The sequence below is a fragment of the Cololabis saira genome, chromosome 15, assembly GCF_033807715.1.
Source record: "Cololabis saira isolate AMF1-May2022 chromosome 15, fColSai1.1, whole genome shotgun sequence".
Classification (NCBI taxonomy): domain Eukaryota; kingdom Metazoa; phylum Chordata; class Actinopteri; order Beloniformes; family Belonidae; genus Cololabis; species Cololabis saira.
Window position 1 is genome coordinate 32880386 of NC_084601.1, and position 23644 is coordinate 32904029.

General features: G+C 37.9%; 1 protein-coding gene across 4 annotated transcripts; it reads right to left on the bottom strand.

Annotated features, from left to right (window-relative positions):
• Positions 1-1139: 1139 nt before the first annotated feature.
• On the bottom strand, positions 1140-22948 carry rxrba (retinoid x receptor, beta a). Of its 4 annotated transcripts, XM_061741416.1 has the most exons (13): positions 22850-22948; positions 22177-22325; positions 20571-20806; positions 20185-20338; positions 19844-20023; positions 18329-18349; positions 16928-17088; positions 16566-16695; positions 15368-15500; positions 12022-12057; positions 8904-8995; positions 8629-8734; positions 1140-7788 (listed from the first exon to the last, which is right to left on the bottom strand). In XM_061741416.1, the coding sequence occupies exons 2-13, from the start codon at positions 22190-22192 to the stop codon at positions 7641-7643; spliced, it is 1413 nt and encodes a 470-aa protein (XP_061597400.1). In that variant the 5' UTR covers positions 22193-22325; positions 22850-22948; the 3' UTR covers positions 1140-7640. The 4 variants fall into 4 exon arrangements, with proteins under 4 accessions (XP_061597400.1, XP_061597401.1, XP_061597402.1 ...); XM_061741417.1 differs by lacking the exon at positions 18329-18349; XM_061741418.1 differs by lacking the exon at positions 12022-12057.
• Positions 22949-23644: the final 696 nt, after the last annotated feature.

Here is a 23644-nt window from a genome sequence, read left to right on the forward strand (position 1 = left end):
GTTATCTGTGATAATCGATCTATACTAAAACATGGTGTTTAATATATACCTTTCCATTTTAAAAGCTTATTTTGGAATGCCAAAATTTCAAGCAACTAATTTCCTTGAACAAAATGGGTGACTTACTAAGATAAGAGATTGTAGGGTGCTCTCTAATTGCTGACTTGGCTTCTGTGCCTTGTGGTCCTCCACAGAGAGCTCATTGTGACTGCTCCCTCTGCTGGCCGCTGCTGGTACTGGAGGAGCAGCTTCCACAGCAGCACACCTGGCTCAAACATCTGCAACAAGGACAGTGATGCTTAGCCTTCCTTGAGTTTCCTTAGTCTACTTGTTTAAGCCTTGGCAACGATGAGATGCGAGGCCCATTAATTCTTATACCACAGCTTTGCGAGAACATTGTTAAATTTAGTGGATGATGATGCCTTCTGGATAAAACCCTGATAAGGTTTGGTGGGATTTATAAGACAACCACATGAAGCAAAAATGAAAAGCATAGGTTGTGAGGTGGCTTGATATTTAACATGAGGAAGAACTTTCCTGGATATGCTGTCAGCTGTGAGGGAGGAGACGGAGATGTGGGGACAAAAATGGAGAAATTGAAAGAACATATCTTAACTACATGGCTAAAAAGAGGTCTCTCACCAACATTTCCTTCTGCATTTAAACCTGTGGCCGAGCGCAGAGGGCCAACACTGTGGGGCGACTAGAAAGAATGCTCCAATCTTGCTGCCGCTGCATTGTTATTTTGTAAGGTGCATAAAATAGATGTCAAACTGAGCACAGCATCACCAACTGAGGGAAGGGGTGAGACGAGCTGGAGCGAACTCAGGGGAGCATGGCAGGACAAACTTTGACAGGACAAAAGGTCAGTGCTCCCTCTAGAGGTGAGAAGAAGGGACTGCAGTGGCAGCGGTCAGCTGGGGCCCTGGGGTCCTGCTGGACTGGACAGGACATGGTTTCTCCAGGACACGGTGGAAACCAAGCTGGGACGCTGCTAACCACTCCTATTCAGTGTGGACCATGTGTGGGTGATATGAGTAAACTCCAGAGGGTTTTGTGTGTGCATGTGTTTCTACCGTAGTTATTCTGATTCATAATAAATGGAATACTACATATAAATAAATGAAAAACACTTCCAATACAGTATTAAAACGTTTACTTAGACATGATACAACAAACAGAAACAAGATTCAAATTAATGACTGAAAATAATTCATATTTTTTTTCTTCTTTCAATCCCCAAAGCACACAATAGTCAATCAGCTCCAAGTGTACGATGGAGTCGAATACAAACAGGACAAAGTACAGACACAAGAGAAAGAGACAAATTAAACGCAAAAGTGACAGATTCCATTCTTATTTTTTCAGTTCTTGCATTTGTTTAATACTTTGTAATAAAGAAAAGGTGAATAGCATAGTTGGAAAAGAGGACAACAGGAAACAAGACAAAGAAACGGTGTGTGAAAGCTTTTCAAGTGAAGAGTAAACAATTTAGGAAGATCTTAGAACTACAGAAAAATAGATTTGACTGTTTTTTTTCCTCTCAAATCAACAACTTAAGATGTGATCCAAGTCATTTAGGCCTCTGCCCTCTTTATTTAATTACCTTTTGCCCCTTCTGACTTGCCCCTCTTACAATAAACACCAGCACTCCACCTTCTTAAAAAAGACAAAAGCAGGTGTATCAGTTAATTCCTCCTATTCGGTTATTTTTTTTTGCCTCCAGACTCTTCCAGACACACCGTTGCCGTTAAGTGTAGAGGCTTTGTCACTACTGTTAGAACTGACTTCTCTCCACGTGAGCTAAAAGATCTGAAGATTTTCTTCAGCCACAGTCGCGCAAGGCCTCGACTATAGTTGACATCTGGTTGCAAAAATAGTCAACCAAAAGCGACTGAAGGAGATCCGGTACAACACAAGACTTAAAAAAGCCCTGTTGAATCATTCCTGTTTCAGTTTCACTCATGTTCGTTTGTCATCCGGTTGTGGGACCCTATAAAAAGCCCCAATACAAAGCTTGAGCACCAGAGGGGTCCCCGCTCTGGTCCACTGGTGTACTGGTACTTCTCTCCAGACACCAGGCTTGCCCTCTCCACACGAGCCGTCAGCCCGATCCTATTAGGGCCCCAGTTTCAAATGCTTTACGCAGGCCAAGGTTAGAACGCCGTCTTTCATGTGCTGCACAATTATCACAACATTTAATAACAGAAAAACACTTGGAACGCGAGTCCCTGCATTTAAGATGGCTGCAAACAGCTTGGCAGTGATTAAAAAAAACAAAACTAAAAAAAAACAAACGGCAACAACGAGAGTGGCGGTGTCGAGGCTGCATAGTACACAATAGTTCTCAGTCGTTATGTTTACATGGACAAAAATCACCATTTAAATACTGCATTGTTACAATTAAAGGGTTTTCGTGAATTGCTTTTAGAAAACCGATTTCATATTGCAACAAAAACAAATGGACATTTGTTAGTCTGAATGTTAGCCAGATCTCATTACAGTTGTGCACAAACCGGGAGCTCAACCTTTCCTCAAGAAGTTCATGCAACAAACATGAATTTGTTGCCATAATGATACCACGTTGAGTCTTTTTTTCCTTCTTTATTAAGGAAAAGCTTCAATTCAATATTTTTTTTTAATTTTTAATGAGATTTACCCATCTTTTACACTCAAACGTTTTGCAACTGTCATGTGAGGGGGCCATTGATGTCCACAGGAGATTATATTTTGATGTTAAGTGATTAGATGTCTTCAATGATACGACTATGATTGGCATACTCCATGTAGCATGTTACATATTTTAAAGTAATTTCTTTGGGCTTTTCCCTGTTTCACCAAGGCGGTATTGATTTGGCACAGGTTTTGACGTAGATTGCCATTACTGATACAACCCTTGCATCAGGAGACCCTGGTTGGAAAGTAACCGACTCCAGCCACTGAGCCACAGCCTGCAAGGGGATTATTCAGCATATTGCCTTAATATGATGTTTGAGTATTAATGTCCATGTAAACACAATGATTATGACAGGATGGGCCTTGGATCCTGGGGATGCGCAACAACACCGCTCTCATGTCGGGATAAAACACGATGATCAAGTCTTCAGTCATAGCATGTGATCTTTAAAAAAAAAATTAAAAAAAATTCAAAAGAAATTCAAAATCCAAGAAATTTCCAAATGTAACAAAGATGGCGACAACAATACTGCTCCACAGTCAAAAGGTCACAGCATGCGTCTGCCTCGAGTGCACACTGTTGCAACAACAAATATTTGTGGGCAGTGCGGCGCAATTCAGCCGTCTCCCGTGGAGACGGCGGATCGTCACAGCTCTGCCGTCAAGTAAAATTAGCAAAGAGGGACACGTGGCAGCAAGTCCCTTCTCTATAGCTTTCAAACACTTGTCCCATATAAAAATTTCACATACTCAAACAGTCCAAGAATCATAGGTGTATTCCACTAGTCCAATTCCAATGCAAAGCCCAGTATGTGTGAGCCCTCGTGGACCAGTTAATAAGATCTTAGGTTTTCAGTAAAGCAGTGGAGAAGGGGCAAAACAATGGAAGGAAGGCCAGGTTGTGTTACGGACACGTCAGTTCAACATACCATGTGATTGCTCCTCCTTGGCCCTTCTGTTATTTTACTCAACATACTAATTCAATAATGCTCAGCATGTCACAGCCAGTTAGTTTCTGCCCCTTAAAAAGGCATAGCTGCTGAAATGCCATGCACATGTGAATCAAAACCTACACATGGCCAGACAAACGAAAGGCTAAAATAAACTTTAATACCTAATCTCCAGCTTTTGATAAAAAAAGTCACCCTGCTCAGCAAGCAAGAAGTGGCTTTAAACATAGAATTTTCTGCGCTAACTAATGAGCTCGCTTAATGTATGTTTATAATCATTTAATGCTAAGCTTATTATAAAATGAAAAAACAAAAAAACTAACAGAAATGCTGTAGGAAAACTTATATGGAGGTGTAAGAGCTGCAATTTCTCTGCTGATTTCTCTGCTAATCAATACTGTGTAACAAACTGAGATAAAATAAAGAGAAATGCCAGAGACATAGCACATATTCTCCAAAATAATTGTCTGACCAAGTTACCATTAGAAAACACAAGCTGCATATTTAAACATTTCTGATGAGTCATAACCAAAAGCAGTTATCTGCTCAGTCCGCTCCGCGTGAAGTATCCTTTATTTGCTCGTCTGTGTCCAGCTGCACTAACTCTCATCCTGAGTTATAAACAGGGCACAGTTGCAGCAGGCTCAAACATTCACCAGAAGAAGATCCAGAACTAGAATCCTGCAAAGAAAGTTTCTGCGATACCAACTAACCAGAGGAGATTATTCACGCAAGCACACACACGTGGGGGAAAAAGCTAATTTTGGGTTTCACTCAAAGACTTACTGTATTACTTCAGCCTGACTGTTTCAGGATGTCAGAAGTCTAATCTACATCACAGATATAAAAGCCCAGTGGCCACAGAAACACTTAGCTCATCTGAACCAACCCAAGTCATTACAGCACTTTCTAAAAGTCCTTACAGCCGAAGGCTGCCTACAGATGTTGGTGTTTCTCAGCCCCATCATAAGCTGGCCACCAGTCTGCTTATCTTTTAGCAAAAAAACAAAAAATCATGAGTCAGCAGCAATGCACGTGGGGCCGACGTCCATCTACATATAACAGACACCAGGAACCTTTGCTGGTGAATTGGCCACACGTATGCATGCAAAACTGTAAGGCTTTATCAACTTTTTCACGTTTACAAAAACACACCTGTCTCACAGGTCAACTGCCAGCCTCTGCATCCACATCACATGGGGGAGGGCCAAGGATTCTCTGCGAGAAGTGTTTGGACTTTCTGCTGAGCAGGATGCCCGTTGCTCTTTTGGATAACTGAATTTAAAAAAAAAAAAAAGAGAAAACTACCAAATCTGCGGTGTGGGGATAGAGTGCAAGGTCTTAACCACCATACAGATGAATGTGGTAATGGGGATCATCAAACAATGAGACAAATTTAATAAAAGAACGCTACACTGTAATTAAGTGTGAAGAATTCCTGTCTAATTTGACTATGTATTTGCATACTGTTTGCATTGATGTCAATGTGCAAATCTTCAACTAAAAGACCACATCAATGATTTAGCACCTGGTAGAGGTCCGTCACTCCTCTTCCCTGTAATACGATACTGCAGAATATTTTCTTCTAATGTTCGCTGACTGTGGCGTCTATGAAGGAGGCTAAATATACTTCAGAATGTCAACACTTTTAAATAATTTACAAAGAAACGTAGAATTAAATCTCTGTGTGCCACTGCATTGCTCACCTTAGAGCATGTGCAGATGCTGTAACTCCTAGTTTGTTATTGTCCGTGTCATGTGTTAGCTGCATGTTGACTTTTCAATGCAACGCTGAGTTTCAGTTGCCCATGTTTCAATCACAGTGAATGTCAAGTGCCATTGTCAACAAAATCCGGCCAACCAGTTACCAAGAACAACAGAAAGCACTGGCAAAAGCAACAATGAGGTGCGATATGGCTCTGGGCTCAAGAACAGTGTGATGTTGAGTTCATTAGCTGGGAGACGACTTTAAAAAAAAAATCTGCTTACACAAGCCAAATGCATCACTCTCTTATGTGTGTGCAGCTCTTTGTTTCTGAGACTCATGTCCTTGCTTGTTTTTGGTATTATTTAAATGTAAAAGAAAAGTCTCAAGCATCAGGCCAACACACACTCAATAAAGTTTACAAAGCTGCAGGTAGTAGGTGTAGGATTTTTATCATACCCTATAACATTAATGGATTCCATTATTCCATTACAGCATCAAGACAAACAATATTATCTTTGCAATTCATATGTGAGCACACCGTTGACCAATCAACATCCACAGCCAACCTTCTTCTAAAGGAGGGCTTTCATATTCGATTCAGGCCAGATTGAATGTTTTGTTTCCACCACTGTAACATTAGTTTTCCAACTCTGTTGCTCTTTTTTGTGCTACACAAAAAAGAAAAAACAAAACTGTATAGAGAGGGCAGAGTGGTGTGGAACAGTGCCCCTCAAACATCTCAAGCTTATAGTCCATGGACACCTCAATCACTACTGTTAAAAAAGAAAAAAGAAAAGTCCTCAACAGACTTTATTCACTCAAAGGACTCATTAAGCAGTAGGCCACATGACTCAACCTGTCCAGTTATGGTCAGGGTTGTTCAGAGAGAACAGAGAACCATTTCTTATTTTGTTGCACGGTCAATAACCCTCTCCTTGATGTTACAACAAACCAACAAGCTGTTGCCAGGCCACATACGTAGTATTAAAATCCAGCCTGGTTATCACCTGCACAGGAAGCTTCCAATTATTTACCAACCTCAACAAAAAGTAATAAGATTAAAACCCCGTGCAATAAAGATAAAACCCTACACTTAGTACCGTCAAGTTCACCTTATGTGTCTAAAAAAAGAAAAAGATGGTCATTTCTGGGAGAGATGAACTTTTACAGTTACACCTCACAAAAGTGCATTAATGACCACCAGAAAAGGGAGGATTTTTGGGAAAACTAAAACAAAACCCTTCCTTGCATGATGCTTTACTTCCTGTGAGCCTCAAGCTGTTAAAAATACCATACATCTGCCAAAGCATTAAAAAGTATCAAATCTAAACTTAGGGAAAAAAATAAAAATAAAAAAAAAGATTCAAGTCATTCTTCTTGTCTTACAAATCCCGCTGTGCGCATCGGGGTGGGAGGGACTACATTTGTCTGTTTAACAAAGCACTCCCAGACCCTTTTCCTGGATTTCAATGCCTTAGAAAAAGCTCTCATTTCATGAGTACAGTACTTCGAAAATAGAAACTCAAATAAGTTTCAGCATAAAAAAAGAACATAAAATATTTCAATTTTCACCAGGTAAAAGAATTAACTGGGAAGCTGTAGCCGCATGTCCTTCATAGGACAAATCTTGACAATAAGAAGTCAATTTGTTTGATGGAGGACAGTTGATTTTATATGCTTTGCACTGGATTTTAAGCCAAAAATCATACACAATAACTAACTAGCTAGTGATGAATATAATATAGAGGTGTGATTAGCAATAACTGCAAGTAACCCAAGTAAAAACAAGAGAAAAATACCAGTTACACAGAAGCACAAACCCACTGTGAGATGAAAATGTAAAAGCTGAAGCCTAACTTAAAATTAAGACATTTACTGTAAATCTGGGATGAAAAGGAGATACTGTATATTCCTTGAGTCATCACCCTTGTTTGGGGACACCAAGAACGGGAAAAGATAGTGAAAATGCATGCATGTGTGTATTTCTGTGTGTGAGAGTTAATATAGTTCATTTCAAGCCATTTTATCTGTGTATTATTGTATTTCATTTGCATGTCAAATTTTGTAGGGAATTTCAGTGACCGATGTGTGTGTGTGTGTGTGTGTGTGTGTGTGTGTGTGTGTGTGTATGTGAGAAGATGGTTCTCCATGGACACAAGGGACATGTGTTATTGTGTGTGAAAGCTGGTACAACAACACCAGCAGGTTGAGCGAGCCCCAACAAGAGGAGCCAACGACCAAACACAGGCCGCTGTGTTGATAGTCCTGGTGCTCATGGGATCCTGACCAGACTGGATGCAGCTCCCTTAAGTCAGCTGGTGAGGCGCCTCCAGCATCTCCATCAGGAAGGTGTCAATAGGTGTGTCACCAATCAGTTTGAAGAAGAACAAATGCTCCAAGCACTTCAGGCCGATGGAGCGAAGTGCTGGGAGTCGCAGGAGCAGCTTTGCAAACCTGAACGATGGAGAGATTGGTGAGAAGGAAAGATGTGAGAAAAATGAACAAAGATAAGAAATTGAGACAACAGATCTGAAATTATACTTCTGCAGTTACTGCAGGAAGACAATCTAGGCAATGCATCAAAGAAAACATAAAATTTGCAGATTTTGGAAACCTGGGACAGAGCGATCACAGAACGATTATGACTATCGTACCGTCTTACATCTGCTTTGATAGTTTTAAAAGCTGTCATTTGAGAAAGGATGTACGGTTCTGTTCTTAATGCATGAATCTGGTCTGAAGAATTGCCCTTTTTTCTGTAAACATTAGAAAGCATTAACTACTGATTAGTCAGCATTTTGTGGCGGCATTTCCTTCTGCTGTTAGGGCGATTCATTTAGCAGGGTTTTAATCCTGGTGTTTATGTTCTCCAACTACATGGAAACTGGTGGAGTGGTGACCAGAAACGGCAAACTTTCTGTCTGTAATTATGTTTTTTTTTATGCACAGATGGGAACGATGAAGTAATAACAGCTACTTAATTTAAAATTAATGTAATCTCTCATCCACAGAGCCAGATGCCATCTTTATTTTTAAACAGGTTAAAATTGCTGTACCTCAGAAGTACGTACGGTAAAACAAAGCTGCAACACAGATTTCAACTACTAACTTTGAGCAGAAGTGAAAGATATGATTGAAATTAGTGTTTTTCTGTTGCATTCCTGTGGTCTACTGGCATAGACATGTGGTTAATACCTTGGTAAAAACTGCAGATATAACCACACAACAGCAACCATCACAATCGGTGATCTCACTTCCTGTTGTTAGTTTGTTATTCTGTGCATTATAGCATACCTGCCCTGCTGATCAGGGTATTTCTGTTTGCAGTAAGCCTCAAGAGATGCATATACCCTCTCTCTCAGAAGCTCCACCTCACTGGGGTTTGACAAACCCTTGGCATCTTCAAGCAAAAACACAAGACATTTAAATTACCGTTCAGTGGGAAAGAAATATTTTTTAATGCTTTTCTTTACATTCTTCCAGTTTTCAAGAGGTTTATTTGCCAATTTTGGCTTTATGCACCTAATGACATTTACACACGTTTTTCCAGATTCCACCTAAAAGTGTACCTGGGTTGAAGAGGATGATTGCTCGAAGACAGCCCAGCTCTGTCTTGTCCATTTGCATGTCTCTCATTTTGCTTACAAGCTCTGTCAAAACCCTGAAGAGAAAACAGAAGAAGCTCGAATAGAGTCCCATGTCAAGACAGCAGGATAGCACCAGATTATCAGAGAGAAGAAGCATCACAAATGACATTGGGGTAAGGTTTGTAAAAGTTGAAAATCAATTAGAATAAAAACAAAAAAGAGAGAGAAAAAAAGAGAGGGAAAATCAGAGTTAGGCAAAAGAGACAACACGTTACTGATTGTTACTTTTCAGTGTTACTTAGTTGTCTAACTAGCAATAGTAAATGGCATGGCTGAACTGCTGTTTCTGCAGGAGGAATCAAGTCAAAGCTGAACTGGGTCGCAACTTGAGGGTTGTAACTCAGGCTGAGTTCCTTTTTTCTGCAGAACTCTTAAGCTCGAGTCCCACAGGGTGTGAAACTGCTGTGGTCTGCTTGTGCAGCAGTTTTGCAGCAATACTGCTGCGTACTTGGGTCTGACCCGGAGCATTTCAAATGTTTAGCCTGTCCAAGCGCTGTCTCCTTGGCTGAGATTACCCGTTTACCCGAAGGCTCCAAGATGATGTGAGTTGCGCAATAGTCTGCTTGTTCAAAGACGTACATCTTACAATATCTTCTTTTTAGTATTATACGTAAAAAGGGATAAGTGCTGTCAAATATAATGTGCTGTTTGACTTCTAAACACAACCTCTTCTTGTATGTCATTTTAAATCTCTTCAATAACCCTCTGAACTGGTTATAAATGGCATCTACAGGTTTACCAAAAGCCAATGTACAGAACAAAACACCCTCATGGTGTTTTATTTAGAAAAATCCCTGGATTCTCCACACCAGCCTCATGTCTGACCTTCTTGTCTTTGATCTGCTATGTGTGAATTGACCTGCGGCCCAGCGTTGAGACACACTGGATGCTTAACTTTAGTGAAGCAGAGCGGACGGTTGCTTCTGGGACACTGCTAAACTCCTCCAGAGTGGCTTCTTTGAGACCAGTCTCATTGACAAGGCGCTGCTGTTTCATGGCAGTTCTGGGCTTTCGTGCTTGCTTGTCTTTGTTATATTTATCAACTCCAGAGGGTTAAATATCGGGCAAAATTTTAAAACCTGCCAAATATTGAAGTGGTTCATAGCTGGGAAGAAAAGTGTTATTGTTTTCTGTTTAGTTAATGCTTTAAAACTCTGGTACCCACAAATGATGATTCTCGGGGCGTGAATGTATATGGCACTCAGGGTTCAGGGATTAACTATGGCTGTGCAAATCAGCTTTTAAAAATGATTTCAATTTTGGCTCACACAATCACAAAAACAATGTAATCAAGCAAATATTTTGCCCAATATTCTTTCTTGCTTTGTAAATGACAGAAAGTTTGTGAATGGACTCTTGCTTGTCCTCATGCGAGTGATTCCTGTCCATCTTGTGTGCACATGAAGTTAATTATTCAGGCAATTTCAAAGTCACACTGCTCGTCTCATGCAAAAATTGACTATTTGAGCATCCTTACCAGCATTTGCTACAGTATGTTGCCCTTAATCATTTTTATGTACCGGTAGACTGAAATTATATTTAATCCGCCATGTAAGTATACTGAGGAAATGTCTACATTTTAATGTTAAATTTAATAAATGTAACAATGGCCTTAAACATCCTATTTAAGGCCATTGTTTTGCTCATACAATATAGGGATACAACTACACGACTTATTATTTTATCTACCGATTTTAGGCTTTAAACTTAATAAAAATAAAATAAAATCCCTGAATGTATTGAGCTTATATATGCAACTATTGCAATATTTAAAGCATATTCCTGCAGTTCCAGGAATTCGATGTGTGTGGAGCCGTTCTCTGCTGTGGCTTACGTTTTCCAGTTATTGATTTATACAAGAATAAATAAATAAAGAAAGATGACTATGAAGCAAACGAAGAAAAGAAAACTGCATTACTCCCTTTTATTACTCCACGTCACTTCAGACATTATCCAGTCACAATAAAGAACAGATTGTACAATTCTTCTAGTCATCAGTAATCTTTCTTTTTTAATACTTCTACCAGTGACAGAAATAATCACACAGAAAAAATGATTCCCATTTGGCACAAAGAGGTTTACCTAAATCGAGAAATGTTTTGCTCTGTAATATGATTTATTATGGGAAAACACAGAAGGGAAGGCTGAATTAAGACTCAAAGGCTCTAAAAAATAAAGTTTTTGTTGTTGTTGCTCTTCAGTCACTAAACAAGTTAATTTTTATCAGAAGTGGTGACGCTGATATTGATGAAATCTGTGAAATCCTAGCTCTCAGCTGAAAGGAGCCTTTTATTTATGAAATGTAGCAGCTGGTCACCACAGCTGGTTTTCATGTCTTACCACATTGCGTTCAAGTGTTCACCTCGTAACTTAGTGGTGGAATTGTGTTTTATTCTTATAAATAATTATATTTATAAGTATAAATTGTCTCTATCGGCTTAAAATGAGCTATTTTCCTTTCGTTTGATATGCTGCACGTTTATACTGTATATCAATCTTGTAAATTGCCCTGTATTATCAACCCCTGGTAAATGAAATGGGTTGATCATTAGGAAGAGGTTAAATGTGCTAGTTAAGAAAAAGTTAAGACCACCCCCTGCTGGAAATATGATTTGATCTAAAAACGGTCACATAACCTCTTATTTTATTCTTTTTTATCATAATTAATTAACTAGGAAAGCTATCTTAAAGCAAATATACGCCTCTGCTCTTTATAATTTGGTCAAATTCAATAGGAATTTGTAAGACTTTGTCAACAGGCATAAAATTCAGCTGGCAATTGTTTTAAGCAGTCGTGGCCACAAACAAATAAATATATCAAGTGTCAAAAGACAACATGTTTGTATGTTAAAAAATTGAAGTCAAAAAAGTTTCAGAGGTTGCTCTTAAAATACACATTTTGTAGAAAAGAAACAGCAAACTCTCACTCAGCTCCAGGAAAGCCCTAAAACGTCAAGCCATCACCTTTGTTCTGTTTATTTTTATGTCGTCTCAAAGAGGAGGGGTTCAAGAAGTGTTGTTTGTGTAGTGGCGTAATTACCTGTCAAATATGGCCCCAACCTCAGCATTGTTCGCCCTGCGTATTCAATCACAGTGTGTTATTACAATGTGTCATTACACAGTTGCATTGCCATTACAGATTTCTGTCTGTGTACAGAGCCTCTCTGTATGTTTATATATGACTTTTATAACGACTGAAACTATAGTGGGCTTTAAATACATTATAAACTGTTCACATTTTAAAACCTGGGCTTTATTTTGTCACTACGTTCCATCTGCACCATAATTTAAGATCACATACCATCCAATGTAAACATTCTTTCACTTCTTTTAAGCCACCTATAAACAATCTGACATCAACAGAGAAGAGGATATGATAAATCTTACGACCCAAATGCATAAGAGCAGAATTCCATTTAGACCATACAAGTCCATTTCTACGTGGTGTCATCGTCAACTTTGCCTGAGCTTTCCCTCCTATATGTTATCGTATTATGTATGAAATGTACACAAGAGAAATCTTACTGAGCTGCAGCTACAGTACCGCATGACTCAAGTGCAAAGTCTAAACTTTGAGGAAATAATTTCACAATGCAAAGATACAAAACATACAACATTTCAGAAAACACAAAACTGAAAATACAGGTGCCCACTACCTTTGTCATTCTTGTAATTAAAAAAGGCTGAGACACACTTGGTTTTTCTCTCAGTGCACCTTCAGTTTTACAACAAGTGGTAACCAAAAAAAACTCTGTCATCTCTAATGTGCCAAAATTGTCATTTTCTTAAATCGTCACTCGGGACTCACCTGAAGCAAGTAAATCTGACAAGTCTATTTTCAAATACTCAACTTCATAAATGAAATGCAAAAGTTTCAAAGCCCAGTATTTTTATAAAATGTATATTTGATTAAATTTTATGATGTTATCAGGATGATGTTTCTAACTAAAGATGCACCAATTGACTGGTCAAGGACTGCAATTTGTCGATTTTCAGCTCGACCTGCCTGACTAGTGACCATCAGATCACCTTCGCTTTTCTATTGATTACCTTCCAGTCCATTTTAGACTTAAGTAGTAATTTTTAAGTAGTATTCTATTTTTTTATTCCTTTTATATATCATGTTATTTTTTAATGTTTCATTTTCATAAGGTAATGTTTAAACTGTTGTTTGCAAAAGTTTAAAATTAAATCAAATTCAATTTAATGTTTTTTTCCCTTACTGTATCAAAAATGAACTGAACTATGACTTCAAAACCGAGGTATGTACCGAACCGTGATTTTTGTGTACCGTTACACCCCTAATAAATACAATTTTTATTGACAACTGTACAATAACAAATTACTTAAGTATAATATATGCTAAATAACAAAAAGCATTATGCAAAAAAAAAGATTTTTCTTTTTTTTTAACGTTGAATTTTGAGTATTTAAAAAATTTGATAATTAAAGTTCTTCCCCCAAAACATAATCCAAAACAAAACATAATATTGACAACAGGTGCATTTCTATTTCTAACCAGAGCAGCTCTCAGTGGTGGGTCCAAAAAATATAAAATATCAGATGAGGAAGAAAAAAATGATCACCTTGAGGTTACAAAATCAGCAGTCCAGACACTAAAAAATGACATTATTTAGCCTATAGTTAACACAATTCCTTCAGACAAACATACACCACCACCTTCTCCAGTTTAGAATGACAAGATAAGTAGGTACCTACCATTTTTAGTTTGAAAAGTGGTGTTTAGTATTCTGAAATTTTGTGAAAAAAGTAAAGGTTTATTGTGTTTGGCACTTCAAGACCAACCATCAAGTAAGTCTGCATCAAGCAAAGTCACAGAAAGAAATATCACTAAGGTATTTTATTCTTTACATCCTCTTTGAAAAAGTATGGTTGAATAGACTCAAATAAACACCAAGCTGAAACAGCAGCCTGCTGCAAAGGGAGAGCAGAGCTATGAAGAATATATCAAAGGAAGATAATTCAGCCACCAGTTGTTAGCCCCGTTAGCTTGATCTGAACATATTTTGTGTAAACCCAATGCTGGATAACAATGTAATTACTGTGTAATTAACAGTGAATTAACACATTGTGATATGAATGGGTTTTAAATGGGATTAAATATCTGCAGTATTTGATTAAATCAAAAAAGTGAAAACATAACAGACACAAAACATATATGTTTGTAGGAAATTTTGCTGAAGGGTATTCCTAGAGTTGATTTTGACAAACCTTTTTAATTTAAGTTTAGAAGGTAAAAGGAATGGAAAAAGCCAATTAACCTCATTTAACATTGATTTCCAGACGAATTAGAAAAAAACTTAATCTTCAAACTTCATCACATATTCATTGTGACAAAACTGTATGTGGGTTTGGACTGACAGCATATCTTTCACCAGCGTTCAAAAGTTGTTTCAACAAAGGCACTGAACACCTATAATTTTCCAGCTTTATCCAGGATGTGAAAACGCCAGTATCAGCAGCATTTACTCCAAACTTCTTGCAGCGCAAAATATTTTGTGAATGCAGTAGCTAAACTTTGGGAGCATTTACAGTAAATGTGCTGGTGAGAACTGATGTTCTCCACAGCTGAACTATATTTTGGGTTCATTAATTGCTGGTACATTTAAAAACATGGTTTTGATATCAAAACAGTCATCAAGGAGCCACATCTGGTTCACGATTTTCTTGACAGTTGGGTAAAAACAGCTAAATTGCAGTTAATTGTAAGATAAAATGACTTATTTGCTCTGAAATCTAAGCAAGGCCTCCACATCATTCACAATAATTGGGTGTATACTTAAACAATTTAATGCTTTAAGGTAGATTCCTATAATGTACTCAAATATTACTACTGTGCATTACTATTGTACATTCATGAGCCATTATTGACGGGTGCTTTGGCCGTGCGTGGGTGTGCATGCATGTTGAAGGTAAGCGTTAATCCCCAGCCTCCTTGGCATGTGTCAACATTTTAAAAGGTAGAACTACAGAAGCAAAGAGTCTCAGCCAACAACAGCCAGTGTAGAAGACAGCAGTTGCAGCCAACCAAAGATGAAGGATCCTATCCTAAATTCTTAGCCTACATATCAATCCATTCCAACATAAATAATTTTGAATAACTTAATGAAAATACAGAGAGGTTTAAACTGTTAGAGACCAACAGAGTCTGATTTCCCCCCAATCAGAACAGGTATCATGGCTTATATTCAATTAGTGAGTGAATTCAAGAGAGGATTAGAAATGTTATGCCTTTTTGGGTAACAGTTGTTTTAAGTTAACATTAGATGATCCTGATATTCTGTACATAACAAATAATGGTGAACAAAAAACAACAAAAAAACGTTCTGGGGGATATTGCTTTTGTGTGAGTGTGTGTATATCACCTGTCAAAGATAGCTCCAACACCTGCACTGTGGGCACTGTTCCTGTGGACATGCAGGCCAGTGGCCAGCAAAATCCCGTCTTTCACCGAGATGGACCGATGGGAGAATGATGCAATCAGGAGTTCATTCCAGCCTGTTAAAAAGGTGGTGTCTCAGTATTAAAATGAAAATGTTTGGATACTGAGAGGCTTGCAGGTGGGCATAGCTAATCTCAATACATCAACACATTATGAGCACTACATTTCAAAATTTCCTATACATTTTTTTTTTTTTTTTAAATACATTATTGTTGACTTAATGAAATGTACACCTCACCATTTGTAAAGTACTAAAGGCATCAGGCTTGAGTTCAAGATTTTCTTCCAAACTAAACCAAAATGTCCTGAAAGATGACATAAACCATGTCACACAATAGCAGGTTACGAGTAGAGATACACCAATCAGATATTATGATTGGATATCGGTCCTGAGCGCGACAACATATGTGAATGGGTTTTCAGAAAAGGAAACTGATCCATGAGCCAATTTATAACTGTGTTATTCTGTTAGGACATTATTTTAGTGTGAAAGGATATGCAAAACTCCAGCCAGATGCCTCTAGTGAGTATTCAATTCAATTCATACTTTATTAAAGACACATCTTAAGAAGAGGTCCATAGTACCATTAAAAAACATTATACATATAAAATACACAATATAAAAGACAACAACCTATAATATAAAAGACAACAACATATTGAGACTGAAAAAGTTAAATCAGCACCTCCCTACTAGTGAAAGACTTCTTAATTAAATCATTGAACTTTACTTGTTTTTTTGCACTTTGCCCAGAAGGGAGATCTGTTTTGTCACAATAAATATTTATGAGTCAGCAGAAATCCTAAAAGGTCAAAATATAAGTGTTAATACACACTGATTTTACACTGACATACTTCATAGTCTGGAAAAAACTAATTCAAAGTTACTTTCAACTGTCACTTTTGAGGTTTTACGTTTCAGGATGCACAATTTCTTACCTTTATTATTATGGTCTACAAGGGCAAGCAACAACCCGGGATGTCACCAAGAGGAAGTAATACAAGATCCCCTGTTTACATCAAACCAATTTTCTACACATCTAAATCATATGCATGTTTGGATCTTAATGCTGAATTTCCGGCACAAGGTCAAAATAAGTGATTGAATCAGATGTGTTTACCTGCACGCAGTAGGATGACCTGATCATCCAGGGGTAGCTCAGAGAAGTGAGGGATTCTCTTGGCCCACTCCACCAGGGTAAAAAGCTGCTTGTCTGCTGCCTGGCAGATGTTGGTGACAGGATCGTTGGGCTGAAATTAACAGAAGTGAAGTATTAATGAAAATAAGCTCATCACACTTTATCCATTCATGGAAACAAAAAGATGAATGTTGACGAAAAACATGCAATCTCAGAACAAATGTAACATACTAGTCCAAACCAATAGCAATCTTTGTTTAAAATCCATTTGAAACTTTATTTAGTGACAATGTTACACAAAAGACAGCAGTTTGTCATTGATGTACAAATTCTAGACTGCTTACAGAGCTGCCACCTGAGCTCCCATCTGCATGAAGCTCTGTCTTTTGTTCTACAGCCATTTCCGCTTCCAAAATTTTCTCAACTGGCATTTCCTCATTCACAGCACTGGTGGACTCCACCTCGCCTTCTCGTTCCTTGTTCCTTTGCCTCTCCTCTTGAACAGCTGCAGAACGGGAGATTATAGAGGGAAGAGAGGACCACAGGAGAAACAAAAAGAAGAAGAAAGAGATACATAAGAGAAAGAGTCAGAAGAGCAGAGAGAAAAATAATGCAGATGGATAGGTCAGACATGAATGTGAAAGCACGGAATAGAAGCAGCAAATGTGATGGATATGAAAAATGAAGCAGGCAAAAGAAAAGAGAAGGATGAATGGGATGGATGCGCCAACAGCAGGACAGAGCAAGATACAGAAGGAAAATTGAGGATAACCCCAGAAAGCATGAACAATGAAACAGGAAATGTAAAAGCGCAAGATCAGTGAAGGAAGAGGTTTGCATACAAAAACAGAGAATCAGGAAAATGTAAGAGAAATTAATGTGAGGGCAGGCAAAATAGCAAAAGACACACAGTCAAGTTTATGTTAGAAATCAAATGTATCATACTATCTTTTACACTTTTTGCAGGCCAAATTTTAAGTTAAAAACGGAAAATAAATTAAAAATATATATACTATAACTGACACACTATTTAAAGGCAAGGCATGTTTATTTATATTATTGTGCATTTTGTACCCATATGCAGTTTAAAGTGCCTTAAAATGAATGTTTGACAACAGATTAGATTCTCAGAGGATGAATTTTTCCAAAACTGTTTGGTTGGAACAAGGCTTCTCTTTAAAAACGGGATTATTGTTATTCATTCATTCATTTCAGTTTATGGTAGAATGCAGTGCAAAACGTCATGGAATCAAGAGGCCAGAGCTTTTAAAAAGTGGGATTGAAATGTTAGAAATGGCTTAAAGTATGCAGGAAATTCAGTGAGCAACTATGCTTCCTGCACAAAGATTATCAAAATATTTTAAACCTCTGAACAGAACAGAACCGGTTCTGTGGTACTGAATGGGACCTAACTGGGCAGCACCCAGACAGAATTAAATAAATAACAATATATAACTTCATAGGTAAGGAGATGTTATGAAAAAATAAAAGAATTGTGTATATTCAGCACATTTTCTGCATTTTCATATAGGGTAAAAATTAATAAAATAAATAAATAATAAGGTGAAAAAACACAGATAGACGTAATGCAAGGCTTGCCCTGGTCCACATCTGAGCACTTGTAAGACGTTATGGAAAAAAACATTTGAAATCAACTATTCTAAGTGACAGGAAATGTAATGTCTGTCTACATCAAGATCGCTCATACAGACAGTCTCACACCCCTGCCTCCCTCTTCTCCTTACATCTGTCGTTGATCTTGGCCACTACAGAAGGAGGGAGGGGGAGAGAGAACGAGAGGAAACAAAAAAGAGGAAGAGAGGGGCAAGGGGTTAGTGTTTACAAGATTTACCCACCCCAGTCTCCCTCTCTACCACTTTTTTTACTCGTTCTTCCTATCCTCTATTGTACACATAGTAAGTCCCTTTCAGATATGAAATATATATATAAAACAAGAATGTTCTGATAAGCTGATTGAAGACTCTTTCAAGCCATTTTTTGCCACGGAATACACAAAACTAGAAGCTGCATAAAGTTAAATAATAAACAAGGGCTGCGAGATTACTTCATAATCTTAAAGAAAAAAGAGCAGATCTCTAATATATCTGTGCCAGACCAATCAATTTTTTTTTTTTCATTGAAACTCCTTGCTGTGATTGCTGAGCTTTTACGGAATGAGTGGCAGGAAAAATGTATTGTTTATATACGGACAAAAAATCTAACATAATAATCTATGTTTTCCAAGAAAATGGCATTCATTTAAACATTTGTGTGTTGAAAATGTTGCAGAAATCTCAGCTCTAAAAAGACAAACAGTGAAATCTTACTCGTTTTAGATGTAAATATGCACAAATTAGTATTCTATATCGGATTAATTTCTAATTTTCTGATCCTTTTCATAATTTAGACACATACATATCGAAAGATACCCAGATCTCCCTTTCAACTGTTACAAACTTCTTGGAAATATTTGAATGCCCAAAGTGTATCTATTTTAAAGTCATTACTATTTTTGATTAATAGACTGACTATACCATATTATTTAAAGTCATATACAGAATGTAAAAGTTAGGGTTCAAGATTTACGAGTTGAAATTTGTCAGGTTATCCAGGAGGTAAATGCCACACAAAACAGCTATAGTGAAGGTCTCTTTCATGTTTTAAATATGCATCACTGCAGTGATCATTGTGACCACACATCATTTGAACTAATTCAGCATTATTTTAGTCAAACTAAATCTTGCAATTGAATCTGAACTGTTTCTTGGCAGGACTTAGCAAAAAGAAGGCACCTAAACAATGTGATTTGTTCTTACCGACGGAGACTAAATGGGATATATATCGATTCAACAGTATTGCTGTTATTTAGTTGTCAACAAGACCAAGGGGGGTAGCAATTGTTTTGTTACTAGACAAAAACTGCCACAAAACACTTCAAGGCTTACTGTTATGATTTATATGACAACGCCCTTCGAAAAGATATCTGATGAACTGTACCGAGTCTGCATCCAGCAGCCCCCTGACCTTTTATGAGAAAGTTTGCTTGTAAGGATGAAGTTGCAAGAACTATTCAGCTAGCCTTAAATCTCATCTCCCAATTGATACATCATTTTAAGCCAAAACAGAGTACTTATCTACGTAGAAATGTTATATACTTTGTGCAAAATAACCCCCCAAAAATTGAGGTATAATTTTTGTGGTTAGGTAAAAACAGAAGTTAGGAGCAAGAAATCTACAGGGTTCATTTCCAGCTTTCTCACCTTCTCTCTTCATGCCCATGGCCAGGCACTTTTGATAGCGGCAGTATTGGCAGCGGTTCCTCTGTCTTTTATCCACTGTACAGTCTTTATTGTCCCGACAGGTGTAAGTCAGGTCTTTCCGCACAGTTCTCTTGAAGAAGCCTTTGCAGCCCTCACAGCTATAGACACCATAGTGCTTACCTGCAAAAAGTTTAAGGAAGAAATGTAAAACATATATATATTTTTTTTTTAAAGAGAGAGAGAGAGAGAGAGGCAAGTATCTCATGTACTCTTGACTACGTTTTTCTTAAGTACAGCCCCAAATCAATAGTAATACAGCTGTGGTAAAGGTGTCTACTCACCAGAGGATCTGTCTCCGCAGATGGAACAAAGACGTTTCTGGGAAAGCATCGGACCTGGACTGTGGGGTGACAGCGACTTCAAACCCAGTGGAGGTTTCACATCGTCAGAGCTGCTCACTGCATGGAGCCCTGACATGGACACTGTTGAATTGATCTGAAAAATGACAATCGAATAAAAAATGATCTTTGAGATGATTTTCCTGCAGATGTTTGTATAGGATTTGTTGGTGTTCGGGACTTTTAAAAGGTTCTTAAACTTCAAACAATAACAAATAAAAAAAGAAGGCAGTTTTCCCCAGTGTAAGTCAAACACGGTAGCTATCACTTCCTGCTGTACTACAAAGTAGACCGTAAAGAAGACTTGTGTGATGTCAACCCTTCCTTACCTGAGGGCTGCTTATTGGGCCATAACCCACTGACGGGGTACCAGGTAGGCAGGGTGAGCCCAGAGATGAGCTTATCACAGAAAAGGGGGAGCCAATGCTACTGACAGGGCTGTTGACCCCAGCAGAGGTGATAGGTGGCAGCGAGGTCATGGAAGCTGCAGCGGAGGGCACCAGCGCTGGTGAGCGTTGGCCCGAAGGAGGGGACGAAACAGACGAACTGTCTGGACTCCGAGAATCTGACAAGAGATGATGAGAGTAACAATACCGAAACAGCACCATGCAAATATGTGTTGTGACCCGATTCCTTGAAAGCTGTAGTTGCCACCAGATGCTGTAACTAAAAATGCCTTACAATAAGATAAGATAAGATAATCCTTTAATAGTCCCACAGAGGGGAAATTTGCAATACCATGATTGTTATATGCTTTAATGGTAACTTGTATTTTAAAGCATGATTTTGACATTGAGTTTGGTGTCAAATGGGACTACACTTAAAAAAAAAAAGAAAAAAAGATGAGATTTTTCTACATTCCTTAATATTTGTCATTTTTACACTGCACATAGATTACATTAAATGCTCAGTTTTCTGTCTGACTGATGTCTAACTTAGAAAAGAGATTAAGTCTTAAATTAATAAGCCTTTTTGGAGTATTTCATGGAAGTATAGTATATTTCTGCTCCATTTTGAAGTCAGATTTATTGAAACATTAACTAACAACAATATGTTTATAGAGTGAACTCATCCCTCTGAAAAGATGACAGTTTTGTGCCGAGTGGCATTCTTGCTTCTTCAAACTTTATTCTCGTTTTTTCATTTATTTTTCAAAATGTTTAAGGAAAAAAAGATAAGATACAGATTGTGGTCATGACAAATCATCTACTATAGCACAGCAAGCGCCACCTATATATGAATCAAGTCAAAATGTGCTCCTTAATCACAAGTGTCATCCATTTTCTTACAAAGTGATCTTAATAAAGTTAAATATTGCACTAGATCTGGCACAGTTTGTCATTACATTCCTGGTTCAAGCACTTTTATTCTGATATGTTAGAGTGGCGTTTGTCTCCTTGTTAGTATATACCGGTAAACATCTTCAAAAATATATATAATTTACAGTCACAAATAATATTGTTACAATGATGAAACTATCTAAAATACAAAACTGAAGGATTGAAGATCTCATTTATAACGGGGAATAGCCTGAGTCTTCGTGAAGCACCATTTTGCACCATTTTCCAGGCCCCAAGACACCTCATGTATCATTTACTGGCACACAGACATCAGACGAATAACTTTCCGTTGTTAATTATTACCTTTCAATGATAAGTTACATCATTCACTTTCGTTTGGAGGAAATTTGTAATGACAATGTTGACAACTAACCCTGAGGGCCTTAATATATTTATATCTGTGTGTGTGTCTGAGTGTAATCTTTTCATGTGTTTCATCACAACCTTTTTTGGTAGCCCTAATTTTACAAAAGTAACACATAAGGAATAAAAAAAACTATTCCCAAAGCTGTAGCAAATAGTATGCATTGAAAACAATCATACTTGTGCTTTGCTGGTAAATGAATCTGTACTTTTTTTTTTTTTTTTTGCTCACCTCTGCTGTCTCCCATGATGCTGGTGGGGCACAGGGGCTTGGCTGGCAGCGTTGAGCCGACGGGCGTCCGTCTCTACCGGCCGTTGTCAAACTCGAGACCGCGGACTGGAGGCCCGGGCCGGAGTCGGTTTGGGAAACCAAAAACTGGTCTGAAATTCCAGCACAAGATCATAAAAAATCACGAGGAAGATCACAAGTATCCATTTAGTCCCAATGCCTTTCAAAATAAAACACGCATGCCACAGTTTTACAAGAGGTATATAACATTTATGAGTGTTTTTGATGCATTTATTTCCATTTTATGTAACGTTACTGTACTACTTTGTAAAGCAGCCAGTTGCTCAGCTGATGAAACTACGTTTGTTTTTAGTTTTTTTTAGAAAATTATCGACAAACAAGCAGCTTATTGATAAAAAAAGCAACAAATCAGTGCGTTTAGTGTTTAAGAATAAAGCTTGTGCAGCAGCAATGACAGCTACGTTAGCATCACAGTGCTAGTGCTAGTTAGCTAACCAAGCTAATAACACTTAGCCACCTAACCCAGTTAGCATCTGCAAATGCCGGAGAGTCCAGAACAGACCGGTTAAAGTCCAGAACAGACCGGTTACAGACCAGCTACCCGCTCTGATGAGTTCAGTTACATATTTGGAGGAGAGAAAGGGGAATTACTGACGGTTTAACGGCGCCGCTTCTCCGCATGAAAAGATGTGTCGACCTGTGAGTCTGAGAGTCCCCGCTCTTAGTCAGCCCTCCCTCTCTAGCGGGATTCATGGTCCTGCGTTACATCGACGCAGAGCCTACGGCGAGGGTACGGCGTAGGGTACGGCGTAGCCTACGCGGCGACTAGGGTTGCCACCTTTCAGAAATAGAAATAACGGACGCCTGATTTCAGCAGTGCAGGTGCCAAAAAAAGGGACACCCCAACCCCAAAACTTCTAAACTGCATAAAAATGTATCTATTTTATATAAAAAAACAAAATGCTTTGATTTAAAGTTTAAAGTGCCTTAATAGCATTGAACTTGCATGACTGTACAGACAGACAACCATACTAGCAACTGAAATATATGGAAGCATATGAGGGACTATATTCAAATTAAAATGCATTTGCGGAAATGCTTTTTCATTTTAAGAATGTGCCCGCATTATTTGAGTCAAAAATGAAATTGATAATATATAATCCGATTTGCATTTTAATTTTCGTATTCAACACTGCTTATTCTTGTACTTAATTCAAATTAAAAAGAAAAAGACGTTTGAGATTTAATTTTCAAATCATGCCTCAGCAAATAGTTCACAATATTCAATTTTAAATCTAAAATTTGAAAATTAAAATGCATTTGCAGAAATGCTTTTTCATTTTAAGAATGTAGCTGCATTATTTGAGTCAAAAATAAAATTGATAATATATAATCCGAATTGCATTTTAATTTTCGTATTCAACACTGCTCATTCTTGTACTTAATTCAA